A 13,311-nucleotide genomic window follows, 5' to 3' on the forward strand; every position below is an offset into this window, starting at 1 on the left:
TTTGAGGTTTCTAACTTTAACAGAAAAAAAGTTGTAGGCTTTTCTGGATTTCAATGCAAGCCTATGGGAGGGGGAACGGAGCTCCGATCCGGATCCGGAGGTTCGCAGAAAACTGGAGCGGACTATAGGCAGATTGGACCAGAGCGGACCCGATCCAGAAGTTGCAGATCTGGAAGAGAAGCGGATTGGGGGGTCCGTGCACACCCCTAATGTTCATAGCTACCCCTCTCTAAAACTCTTCAGAAGTAACAGCGAGAAGCAGCACAGTACAACAATCCATCTCTCCTCACAAGTAAAAAAGGACAGTATTGCTCAGGAGTAATTACTTGGGGGTGGGGTGGGGGGCTAAGCAAGATACTCTTTTGCCCGTTACCTTCAACTCTTGCTGTTTTACTGCCCTGCTATTTCTCTCTCACGCCACCCTGGTCATTTAATCAGTCAGTTGCTCACTCACTTCACTCTCCCATCCTGCATCAGCAGGATAGGAAGAAATGGATCCCTTTCTCTTAAAAAACATTTTACAGAGGTTATCAGAGCAAAGCTCCAGCACAGCCAGCAACCTCTCTGCGCTGCTGCCCAGCATCCTCCCTGGCCGAGCTGGTGGAGATGGTCTCGAGTGTGGTGTTGGATGAACCCAGGATAGCGGTTCTGGATGACTTGAGCTTCCATCCAACATGGCCCATGTTCTGCGGGATGGTCCTGGGACCATGGAAAAATCAAGAAATCCGCAGTCCCAGATATCCTGGGGAAAGTCCCTGGATATCTGGTTGGCCCCAGGTTGGCCCCAGGATCCCCTGTGCATCATTTGGATGCACAGCGACAATCTAGGGATGACCCTGGGATATAGGGCTGGTGTAGACATGTCCTTTGAATTTGTTCCAGCACCTCCAGAAAATGTTATTCTAGGAAGCCTTCCCTTAATGACCACCCACAGTTTTATTTGCACTTTGTTTCTTTTAAAAAAGTATTTCAATGTGTTTTTATTCTTTTTACCTTATTTGCTCACTGCTCCAAAATCCTCAGATAGGGAAAGACATAGAAATATTGTAAATAAATAAAATAAATCTGGGCATGTAATTGAGCTTGCAGTGCAGTCATACACCACTGCAGAACATTTAATCAAACCTATTAGTAAACAGAGAGAGGCATCAAAAACTACAGGCAGTTCAAGTGTAGGTGGACAGTAGACAAGATGGTCTAGTTCTGCAATTCAGTAGTGGACATCCAGTTACAGAATGATCTCCCTGACGAGACCACCTGACACCAGCGTTACTAACTTCTTGGCACGAGGTCAAGACTTTTCTCTTTTCCCAGGTGTGTCGCAGCATGTGATGAGATTTTAATTGATCCCAGATCTGTTTTTTAGGTTTGGCTGATGGGAGGGTGCTGTTGCACCATGTCCTGCTTTATTGGTCCCTGGCCGATGACTGGTTGGCCACTGTGTGAACCAGAGTGCAGGACTAGATGGACCCTCAATCTGATCCAGCATGGCACCTCTTATGTTCTTATATGAATGTTGTATTTATTGCCTGTTGTATGCTTTTTTGGTTTAAAATGTTGTTTATCATTTTTTAATATTTTAATCTTTTGTAAACTGCCCAGAGAGCTTCAGCTATGGAGAGGTATAGAAATAATAATAATAATAATAATAATAATAATAATAATAATAATAATACATAATAATAATACATCATAAAAGATAACAGTGTAGCAATTGATTCAGGTAGGAAATGTCATCAATTCCAAGAACCATGTAAGAGGATATAAAATTCTGGCAGGAATGGACTATACAGACAGACAGAATACAGCTGTGAAAGTAATTCACCAACAACTGGCCATCAAATTCAACCTCATCAAAGAACCTACACTGTACTATACATACTCACCCATAACAATTTTGAAAAATGCAGATCATAAAATATACTGGGGCAGAGCAGTACATATGGACAAGACAATAACTTGCAATCGACCAGACATAAGAGTTATAGACAAAAAGGGAAAACACTCCATCAACATAGCAATACCTATGTTGTCTAAACAGGCCCATTGTAACTATTTACAGATGGGTAGCCATGTTAGTTTGTTGCAGCTGAAACAACATCCTGTCATTCAAAATGCCTCAAGAACAAAACAAAAACAAAACAGGAACAGAAAACATGCAGGGACATACCAGGGACACACAGTAAGGCATGTGACAGGTATTGCAACGTATTGGCACACATTAACTATATTTCACCATTGTTAGGTATTTATTTACTACATTTCTATACCACCCAGTAGGTGGGGCTCTCTGCGTAGTTCACAACAATTCATAAAAATAAACACAAAAACATTATAAACATAATACAACATTATAATAAAGAGTGGTCTTGAGGATTCCACAAATAGAGTTCCTTAATCATAGCTCAATATGTTTCTAAAGTATGGTTCATGCCCTTATGTTCATGCCCTATTCTCCAGGGGGAAAATGTGCAAGGAAAATTTGTTTAAAGTATGGGTGCATGTTTGTTCTTTAAAGATTTTTTTCCTCATAAGGGCCAATTCACGTCGTCTGTTGACGAGAGGTGATGGCAGCTTTCACTGGGCAGTGAAGTGTTCACCTGACTACTCCTCTTCATAGCCAGATCCCTACTGAACCATGTTGGACAATGTTACACAGCTACATCTAGGGGCTCATCTACACCAAGCAGAATATTCCACTATGAAAGCGGTATATAAAAGGCAGGAACCACACTACTGCTTTATAGCAGTATTAAAGTGCACTGACAACTGTTGGGGCCCATTGACACCTACCATATACCACTTTTATACTGCTTCCATATTGTTATATCCTGCTTGGTGTAGATGTGTCATAGAATCATAGAATCATAGAATAGCAGAGTTGGAAGGGGCCTACAAGGCCATCGAGTCCAACCCCCTGCTCAATGCAGGAATCCACCCTAAAGCATCCCTGACAGATGGTTGTCCAGCTGCCTCTTGAATGCCTCTAGTGTGGGAGAGCCCACAACCTCCCTAGGTAGCTGATTCCACCGTCGCACTGCTCTAACAGTCAGGAAGTTTTTCCTGATGTCCAGCCGGAATCTGGCTTCCTTTAACTTGAGCCCGTTATTCCGTGTCCTGCACTCTGGGAGGATCGAGAAGAGATCCTGGCCCTCCTCTGTGTGACAACCTTTTAAGTATTTGAAGAGTGCTATCATGTCTCCCCTCAATCTTCTCTTCTCCAGGCTAAACATGCCCAGTTCTTTCAGTCTCTCTTCATAGGGATTTGTTTCTAGACCTCTGATCATCCTGGTTGCCCTCTTCTGAACACGCTCCAGCTTGTCTGCATCCTTCTTGAATTGTGGAGCCCAGAACTGGACGCAATACTCTAGATGAGGCCTAACCAGGGCCGAATAGAGAGGAACCAGTACCTCACGTGATTTGGAAGCTATACTTCTATTAATGCAGCCCCAAATAGCATTTGCCTTTCTTGCAGCCATATCGCACTGTTGGCTCATATTCAGCTTGTGATCTACAACAATTCCAAGATCTTTCTCGTTTGTAGTATTGCTGAGCCAAGTGTCCCCCATCTTATAACTGTGCATTTGGTTTCTATTCCCTAAATGTAGAACTTGGCATTTATCCCTATTTAATTTCATTCTGTTGTTTTCAGCCCAGCACTCCAGCCTAACAAGATCACTTTGAAGTTTGTTTCTGTCTTCCAGGGTATTAGCTATCCCACCCAATTTTGTGTCATCTGCAAATTTGATCAGCGTTCCCTGCACCTCCTGTTCCAAATCATTAATAAAAATGTTGAAGAGCACTGGGCCCAGGACTGAGCCCTGCAGTACTCCACTCGTTGCCTCTCCCCAGTTTGAGAAGGTTCCATTGATAAGTACTCTTTGAGTCCGATTCTGTAGCCAACTGTGGATCCACCTAATAGTTGTTCCATCTAGCATCATGGGCCCCAACAATTGTCAGTACACTTCAGTACCTCTATAAAGCAGTAGTGTAGATCCTGCAGTGCACTTCAATACCTCTATAAAGCTGTAGTGTGGCTCCTGCCTTTTATATTCTGCTTTCATACCGCTCTCATAGTGGAATGTCCTGCTTGGTGTAGATGAGCCCTAGGTGTGTGGTGAACTAGTGAGCCAGTCTCTGCCGTCTGAATGCTCATTTTGTAAAGAAGCTTTGTAAACATGCCTTTCATTTCTTCCCTCTCCTTCCCCAGCCCATTTGTCAGGCGGCTTATAATAATGACTTGAATGAAGTTCAGCTCCTGTTGAAGGAAGACAGCAGTAATCTGAACATCCAGGACAGGTTTGGTGGAGACACGCCGTTAATCTGTGCCTGCAGACAGGGAAACAACAGAATAGTCAGTTATCTGCTGAAAAGGAAGGCTGATGTGAACATCAAAAATAAGGTGAGCGGCAACAGCACTTTAGCCAAGAGTGTCTTCCTTGTATTACTAAATTTGTGTCCCTGGTATGTCCCTGCATGTTTTCTGTTCTGTTCCGTTTTTGTTTTGCTTTTTAGTTTTGTTTTTTTGGAGGCATTTTGAATGACAGGAGAAAAAGTATACAAATATTTTAAATAAACAAATGAACAAAATATGCATTTCTACTAAATACTCTATAATTCACTGTAAACACTGATAGTATACACACCATTCATTGCGTAATTGTGAATATGATCCCTTAATCTTATATGTTAATAATAATAATAATAATAATAATAATATTACAGACTGATTGCCCAGCATGCCTGGTTTGCTTTCTTGAGCTCTTTATCACTAACCCCTCCAAGAACCATCACCTTTCTTAGACAGAGAAGTTCAGCTTATTTGTTTCAATAGAGATGCATAAGAGCCAAACACCACACCTCAGAAGAACCCCATGGGCAATTCTTGCTATCAGAAGGTAGTGAAAACCTGTCTCTAATATGTCTAAACATGCCATATATGAATGGATTAAAACTCTTTCCTTAATTATTATGGTTTTATTAGAATGTAAGCCTATGCGGCAGAGTCTTGCTATTTACTGTTTTACTCTGTACAGCACCATGTACATTGATGGTGCTATATAAATAATAATAATAATAATAATAATAATAATAATAATAATAATAACCTCTTCATTTCTCTTTAGAAAGAACGAACGTGTTTGCATTATGCTGTCAAAAAACGGTTCAGCTTTCTTGACTACTTGTTGATTATCATCTTAATGCCTGTAATGCTTATTGGGTATCTCCTCATGGTAAGTTCAGTGAAAAACAAATATCAAAATGGTGTCCTTCTACACCCTCTTTTGAACTTCTGGACATGCATTCTATGATTACGTATTTTAACGTGCCCATCCATTACAGGCACCCCCTTATTCTAATACAATTTTATGCCCTGTGGGAATTAGGAAAGGGGAGGTCAGCTGCATAACTCATGTGGTATTCTATATTATCTCACTTTGAAATGTATCAATCAATACAGAAAGTACAATGTTTAGCTTCATAGTCATTACACAAGTATCAATTATGCTCAACATCTAAGGTCCTCCTCCGAGTGCCTACTCCGAGGGAAGCTCGGAGGATGGCAACAAGGGAGAGGGCCTTTTCAGTGGTGGCCCCCAAATTATGGAATGATCTCCCCGACGAGGCTCGCCTGGTGCCAACATTGTTATCTTTTCAGCGCCAGGTTAAGACTTTTCTCTTCTCTGAGGCAGTTAATATAGGCTGAATTTTTAATTGATCCCAGAATAGTTGTTTTAAATCGACATTGTTTTAAAATATACTTTTGATGGTTTAAAATTTTTGTATATCTATTTTTAATGTTCATTGTTTTTAACTTTTGTAAACTGCCCAGAGAGCTTCGGCTATGGGGCGGTATGTAAATGTAATAAAATAAATAAATAAATAAATACATGTCAAAAGGAATCTCTTGGCCATATCATAGGCATAACAGGACACTTCACATGTTCTTAGATGCCAATGTTCAGCTCTCATATGATTGTCACATGTGACAATATGTGTTTTCTACAGTGACTATATACACTCCTAAGCCACACAGCCAATCACAGCTTTCTAGTGCATAGACATGGACATGGGAACATATTTCACATACACCTGATGTAGAGCATACTTTTAAATACATCCAACAGAAATCAATGGAATACTCCAGTTCCTGGGGAACATGGGTGGGAGGATGCTGTTGCATTTGTGTCCTGCTTTTGGGTTCCTGGTCACCAGTTGGTTGTGTGAACAGAATGCTGGACTAAATGGACCCTTGGTCTGATCCAGCATGGCTCTTCTTATGTTCTTATCTACTTCTAAGTAGATGAGCATAGGATGTGGCAGGGGAATGATGACAGGATTTATAACCATACATTACTTTGGTCGTTGAGCTTGAGGGAATGTAGATCAAATTAATTAAGCAAGTGCTTTATTTCTGACAATGGCCAGGATTGTACCATCAGTGGTGCAACAATGCAGTATGTGCTACATATGCAATCAGTATGTACCTAATTAACTGCAATGTGTTGTGGCAGTATACACGGGGGTGGGGGAAACAACCCATACAATTGAATGGACCCAGCCAATGGCTAATATTGGAAAGCTCAGGAAATATAAAACGTTTGGCACAATTCTTCCCATTAAATGTGAAGGGCTGTATAATTATTCAGACAATTGCATAAGAGAGAGTTTTCCTTATCTTAGTAGGACAGTGAAATTTCACATCCATTTTCTTTTTAACAATGTCCCCTTCTCCACCGAATCTGTTAAAAACAGGTATCCAAAAGTAAGCAAAATGAAAATCTCATCAAGATGTTACTTAGAGCTGGTGCAGACGTTAATGCTACAGACAATGTAAGTATACCTATACATGCGTAGAGGGTTCTAGGGTTGTGTTTGGACTATTATCTAGACTTTAGGGAAACCCATCCACCATGTAAAGCCAATTTGCATTTTCTGCTTGAAGAGAGAAAAGGAAATAAAAGTCATAGCATGCAGGTGTTCTGGGAGGCACTTCCAAACAAAAGGGGTAGAAAAGAAACAATGGCAGAATCATTTGAGAGAACAGGAGATATTCAAGGAGAAAAATGCTTAGGGCTGCTTACAACCTGTCCTTCAACCTTCATTCATCAATGAAGGTGGGCACAGAATACTTTTTTTTAGGATGGTGGGAGGAACTTACTATTTGATGAGGCGGCTGAGTGGTTTCTGTATTTATTTATTTTACTTTAAGCCATTGTTGGCTGCTGCACTCATCAGCTGACTGCCAGCCATATTAAAAATATACATTTTTTTTTAGGGATGGAGATGGGACATCACCACTTGATGATGTAGTATGGCTCCTAGCGACGTTGGATAGGAAAAAAAGATGGCTGCCCCCTGGGCATGTTGGAGCACCCATTTTTCTCTCCTTCACAATGTTGCCTGGAACCATGCTACATCACCACAGAGCAATGTTCCCAGTGCTATTCTGAAAAAGGTGCAGCAGCTTGCCCTTATTGAAAGTAAAAAAAAAAAAAAGGGGGGGGGGATCACTCAGCCACTTCAGTAAATAATCGCTCAGCCCTTTTCTGACCTTTGTGAAGGGTTTTGTCCCTCCAGCTCGCCCACTGAAACTGCCAATCATCCCACCGGCAAAACATTCAGATCAGATGTTTTTTCAGATCTGTGCAATTTGAAGAACCCACTTAATTTCCATTCCTGGTTTGATGGCTGACTGTAGTCAGATGAGCCATCTAGAGTTTTCTGAAAATGTAGATCAGATTAACAGATGCATACCACAACCGTAGAGTCTATGAGAAGCACAGTGTCCTCTTCCTTGAAAAATAAAAGGTACATTGATGGGGAATCATATTAGGACATGACTGTAAGTGTGGACTGAAGGTTGTACCTTTTGGTTCTTTCCAGTCAGGAAGGACAGCCCTCCACTACGCCTGTGAAATGAAGAACCAGGCCATCATTCCTTTACTAATGGAAGCAGGTGCTGATCCTTCCATAAAGGATAAGGTAAGATAAAACTTAAAACAGCTACAGTTTTGACTGTTTACACTTAAGCCTCTGGATCACCCTATGGTTTGGACTACCACAGCTCTTGTGAAGGAGGTACCTCTCTCTGCACATTTCTGGAAAAGGAGGGTAGTGTTCTCTTTCCCTGTTGAAAACACAGCTTGTTCATTGACCTTCCCCCTACCCCACTTGCAGACTGAGGTAACCCTTAATATTCCCCCATTATTACAAAACTCTCTGGGTGGTTTAGAAAGATGAAAAAAACTTTAAAATTCAATATTGTAAACAATACAAAAGCTGTTTACATACAAACATGAAAACAGACAGTACACACATATAAATCCAAACAGTTTTAACAACCCACAATAAAAAATATCCCATGACTTAATTTAAAAACTTATCATATTCTGCCAAATGCTTGAGAACACAGGAAGGTCTTAACCTGATGCTGAAAAGGTAGCAATCAAGTTGTGGAGATCATTCCATAACCAGGGGGCCTCCACTGAGTAGGCCTTCTCCCTTGTTGCCACCTTATGAGCCCCGCCTCGGAGTAGGACCTGAAGGAGGGCCTTATATACACTTAGTGGCCTTGTTCAGACAACATACTAAACCATGCTGCTTAACCACAAAATGGTTAACGGAATGCATTCCATTAACCATTTTGTGGTTATGCAGCATGGTTTAGCATGTTGTCTGAACGGGGCCACTATCTAAAGTATTGCACTCCCAAGCCATGTAAGCCTTTATAGGTCAAAACCAGAAGCATACCTGCACCCATTGAACGCAGGCCAGAATCAATATTATATGTTTGGACCTTCTGGACCCTGTTATTAATCTGGCTGCTGTATTTTGCACAAGCTGCAACTTCTGGACCATCTTCAAAGGCAGCCGCAGATAGAGCACATTGTAGGAGGCTCTCATAGCATACATGACTGAAGCCAGGTTATCCCTGTCCAGATAGGGGCATAGTTGGGCCACCAACCCAAATTGGTAGAGAGATACTCCATGCCACCGAGTCCACCTGAGCCTCAGAATTAGAACATCAGTGAATATTTTGATCAAAGGTTATTCTTTCCATTGTAATTCTTTTGTATTGAGTTTAAGTAGGGGAGATCAGCTTCAACGAATAGCTTTAATGCATTAACTTTGAGCATTAATTTTAGTGGAGGGAGGATTTGGACTATTTGTCATCATCCCCAGAACCTACAGGAATTTACTTTGAGCCTCAAAAGTTGGCCACTGTGGGCACAATCTAAAGGAAAAGTCTGCTGCACAAGATTGGCCCTCTTGCCCCCAAATACTCTTTCATATCCAGTGATATGTACAAGATATCTTTGTTGTTGTTCACTTGTCATGTGAAAATGTCCTGTTCATAATCCCAACATGAGCAGATACTTTTTAAAGAAATGTTTGCCTAAAAGAAGGAGGAGGAGGAGCAGCAGCAGCACTTTGAAATGCACATTTTTGAGAGAAATAAAAAGCTTTTCCAGGCTTTAGTCAATGGGAGTAAAGTGCACATTTTTTATAAGCATGACTAGAAATCCACAGTTTTCCCAGTCAAAATGGGCACTTTCCCATTTCAACAAGCCAAAAAATGACCTGAAACAAGCTTCAAAATGATTTTTGGAGAATTAGGTAAGCTTGAAAATTGTTGGTTCTCCCATTCCTAGAAATTGCAAAGGATAATTTCTGTATGGATTGTATACATTCATACTACCTTCTCTAATTACTTTTATGATTGCTTGTTTTACTTCTTCATTTCAGGAAGAAGAGACTTCACTGGACATAGCAAGAAGACTGAAGTTCAACAATATAGAATGCATATTAAAGAAAGAATCCTAGAGCATAATGGGACATTATCAAGTTTGTTATGAAAAGAAAGCTACGATGTGGCTCAATTCACTGTAATATGTGCTACTGCATTGCAATGTTGATCTCATGTTTACAGCAGCTGACAAGTTTATGCAACATAGAGTGTATTAAATCTGCTCTCTGGGTTCATGGGGTTGTGATTTGATCAGAAGGGCATGAACAATTTTGTAAACATTAAGAGGTTTAGCGGTTTCCATCTTCTTACCAAAGTATGACGTTTCTAAGAGTATGAACAATACTATTTATTTGATCTATTTGTAAAAGTTGTGATTCAAAACTTTCATCAATAAAGACCTGTTTTGTAATTCTCCCATTGCGCTTCCCACCCCAGTATGCCATAAGGGGTATCTGGTGCTTTTTAAATACAGAGAATAACAATAGAATTTGAAGGAGCCAAAATACTCTCTTGTCCAAGAATATTTGAGCACCTTAAATTATTTCAAATTCCCAGGTCCAGATGAATTGCATCCTAGGATGTTGAAGGACCTAGTGGAGGGACTTGTGAAACCTCTTATTGAGAAATCCTGGACAACAGGTGAAGAGCAAGTGTTTGTTGTTTATTCGTTCAGTCGTTTCCGACTCTTTGTGACTTCATGGACCAGCCCACGCCAGAGCTTTCTGTCGGCTATCGCCACCCCTAGCTCCCCCAAGGCCAAGTCTGTCACCTCCAGAATATCATCCATCCATCTTGCCCTTGGTCGGCCCCTCTTCCTTTTGCCTTCCACTTTCCCTAGCATCAGCCTCTTCTCCAGGGTATCCTGTCTTCTCATTATGTGGCCAAAGTACTTCAGTTTTGCCTTTAATACCATTCCCTGAAGTGAGCAGTCTGGCTTTCTATCCTGGAGTATGGACTGGTTTGATCTTCTTGCAGTCCAAGGCACTCTCAGCATTTTCCTCCAACACCACAGTTCAAAAGCATCTATCTTCCTTCGCTCAGCTTTCCTTATGGTCCAGCTCTCGCAGCCATAGGTTACTACAGAGAATACCATTGCTTTAACTATGCGGACCTTTGTTGTCAGTGTGGTGTCTCTGCTCTTAACTATTTTATCAAGATTTGTCATTGCTCTCCTCCCAAGAAGTAAACATCTTCTGATTTCCTGGCTGCAGTCAGCATCTGCAGTAATCTTTGCACCCAGAAATACAAAGTCTGTCACTGCCTCCACGTTTTCTCCCTCTATTTGCCAGTTGTCAATCAAGCTGGTTGCCATAGTCTTGTTTTTTTTTTGAGGTTTAACTGCAACCCAGCTTTTGCACTTTCTTCTTTCACCTTTGTCATAAGGCTCCTCAGCTCCTCCTCGCTTTCAGCCATCAAAGTGGTGTCATCTGCATATCTTCAAATAGAGCAAAAAGGAAGATGCAGGAAAGTATAGACTAGACAGTCTGACATCAATACCAGAGAAGATTATAAAGCAGATTATGTAGCACTCTGTCTGCAATGATCACTGGGAGACAGCATGTATTTGTCAAGAACAAGTCCTGCTGGACTAATCATTTCATTTTTCAATTGAGTAACTTCCTTAATAGATAATGGAAATGCTGTGGACATAGTACATCTTAATTTCATCAAGGCATTTGATAAAGTGGCCCATTATAGTTAAGTGTGGGCTGGATGGCATTATTACTAGGTGGATCCATGGCTGGCAGGAGAACTATACTCAAAGGGCATGTCTACACCAGCACAGTGTAGAGGGAGGGAGGGAGGGGGGAATCTCGCAATATGGTGATCGCGAGATCTTCAACCCAGTCTACATGTGGTGCGCAATGTCCTGGGAAGACGGAGGATGTTGCACCCACCATTTTTTTTAAAAAATATATATTCAAGATGAGTGCTCTAGCGCAAACAGTGAGATGTTTTTTTTAAAAAAAACAAAAACAAAAAACACCTCCCATCCCCTGAGGAGCTCTGTGCCCCATGCCCAGCTCCTCACAGTTACTCGTGAGGAGCCAGGATGAAACTGGGACAGGTGCCCACATGTCCTGCAGTCTCGGGACGATCCTGAGACCGTGGGAAAAACCGGGACAAAAGTGATGCCTGTTATCCCAGGGCAAGAGAAGGATCATCCCTCCCTGCCGCTGGGATCCCCTGTGCATCATATGGATGCACAGGGATGATCCTGGGGCAATCCCCGGGATAAACAGTCATCTAGCCATGCCCAATGGTCCCTCAGCAAACTGTTGGGAGATATCGAGTGGGGGTGTGGCAGGGCTTGGTCCTGGGCCCTGTACTCTTCAACATTGTTATTAATGATTGGGGGAAATGCTTAGCAAATTTGCAGATGACACAAAATTGGGTTGGGATAGCTAATGCCTTAGAAGACAGAAACAAAATTCAAAATGTTCTTCATCGATTAGAACTGGACAAAACAAAATAACAGACTGAAACTTAACAGACAGAAGCACAAAGTTTTTCATTTAGGAAAAAAGGAATCAAATGCACAGGCAGAAGATGTGGGATGACACAATTGTGTGTGTGAAGAGAATCTTGAAGTTGTAGTCTATCATAAGTGGCATATGAGTCAGCAGTGTGATGTGGCTGCAAAATAAGGCAAATATTTTTTAGGTTGCATCAATAAGTATAGTTTTAAAATTACTTTGGAAGTGATAGCTTCACTCTACTCAGCACTCATCAGACTACACCTTGAATACCGTGCTAGTTCTGGACAACATTCTTTAAGAAGGATTCAATAAATTGGAATGGGTTCAGAGAAGGATAACAATGATGATGATTATATTTATTTACATCCCACCTTTTCCCCAGTACTGGGACTCAAGGTGGTTCACAAGATTAAAACATGTGCAATTAAAACATATAAATATAAATTTACAAAAGTTAAAATAGAATTAAACCTAACGTTATTTATTTATTTATTGGGGGGAAAAGTAACAGATTAAAAGGGGGGATCCAATACATTAACACAGGTCCAGAGCAGTTCCAAACGCCTGCCGATACAAAAACGTTTTTGCTCCTCTCCGAAAGTGTAGCACAGAGGGAGCCAGCCTAGCCTCCCTGAGAAGGGAGTTCCAGAGCCTTGGAGCAGCTACCCAGAAGGCCCCTCCCGCATACCCATCAGATGTGCCTGGGATGTTGGTTGGACTGAGAGAACGGCCTTCCCAGAAGATCTCAGAGCATGGGCAGGCTCATATGGGAGAATACGGTCCTTCAGATAACCTGGACCCAAGCCGTATAGGGCTTTATGGGTGATAAACAGCACTTTGAATTGTGCCTGGAAGCCAGTGAAGCTGTTTTAATAGGGGAGTTGGATACTTGTTAACCTTCTCTTTGCTGAACTTGTTCCCACATTAGAAGTGTTCAAGATGCAGCTGGACAGCCATTTGTCAAGTATGCTTTAATGTGGATTCCTGGATTGAGCAGGCGGTTGGACTTGATGGCCTTATAGGTTCCTTCCAACTCTACTATTCTATGATTCCATGATCAGGAGACTAGAAACTAAG

At 41.4% G+C, this 13,311-nt stretch overlaps 1 protein-coding gene across 1 annotated transcript in view; it reads left to right on the top strand.

Annotated features, from left to right (window-relative positions):
• Window positions 1–9,862, top strand: part of ANKRD22 (ankyrin repeat domain 22) — a 31,243-nt gene extending 21,381 nt beyond the window's left edge. Inside the window, exons 2-6 of the mRNA XM_063132950.1 lie at window positions 4,211–4,402; window positions 5,127–5,234; window positions 6,757–6,834; window positions 7,888–7,986; window positions 9,751–9,862. Of these exons, the coding sequence (XP_062989020.1) occupies window positions 4,211–4,402; window positions 5,127–5,234; window positions 6,757–6,834; window positions 7,888–7,986; window positions 9,751–9,828 (555 nt within the window). The 3' untranslated portion in view covers window positions 9,829–9,862. The remainder of the gene's footprint in view (window positions 1–4,210; window positions 4,403–5,126; window positions 5,235–6,756; window positions 6,835–7,887; window positions 7,987–9,750) is intronic.
• Window positions 9,863–13,311: the final 3,449 nt, after the last annotated feature.

Source organism: Elgaria multicarinata, chromosome 8 (assembly GCF_023053635.1).
Source record: "Elgaria multicarinata webbii isolate HBS135686 ecotype San Diego chromosome 8, rElgMul1.1.pri, whole genome shotgun sequence".
NCBI classification, from domain to species: Eukaryota; Metazoa; Chordata; class Lepidosauria; order Squamata; family Anguidae; genus Elgaria; species Elgaria multicarinata.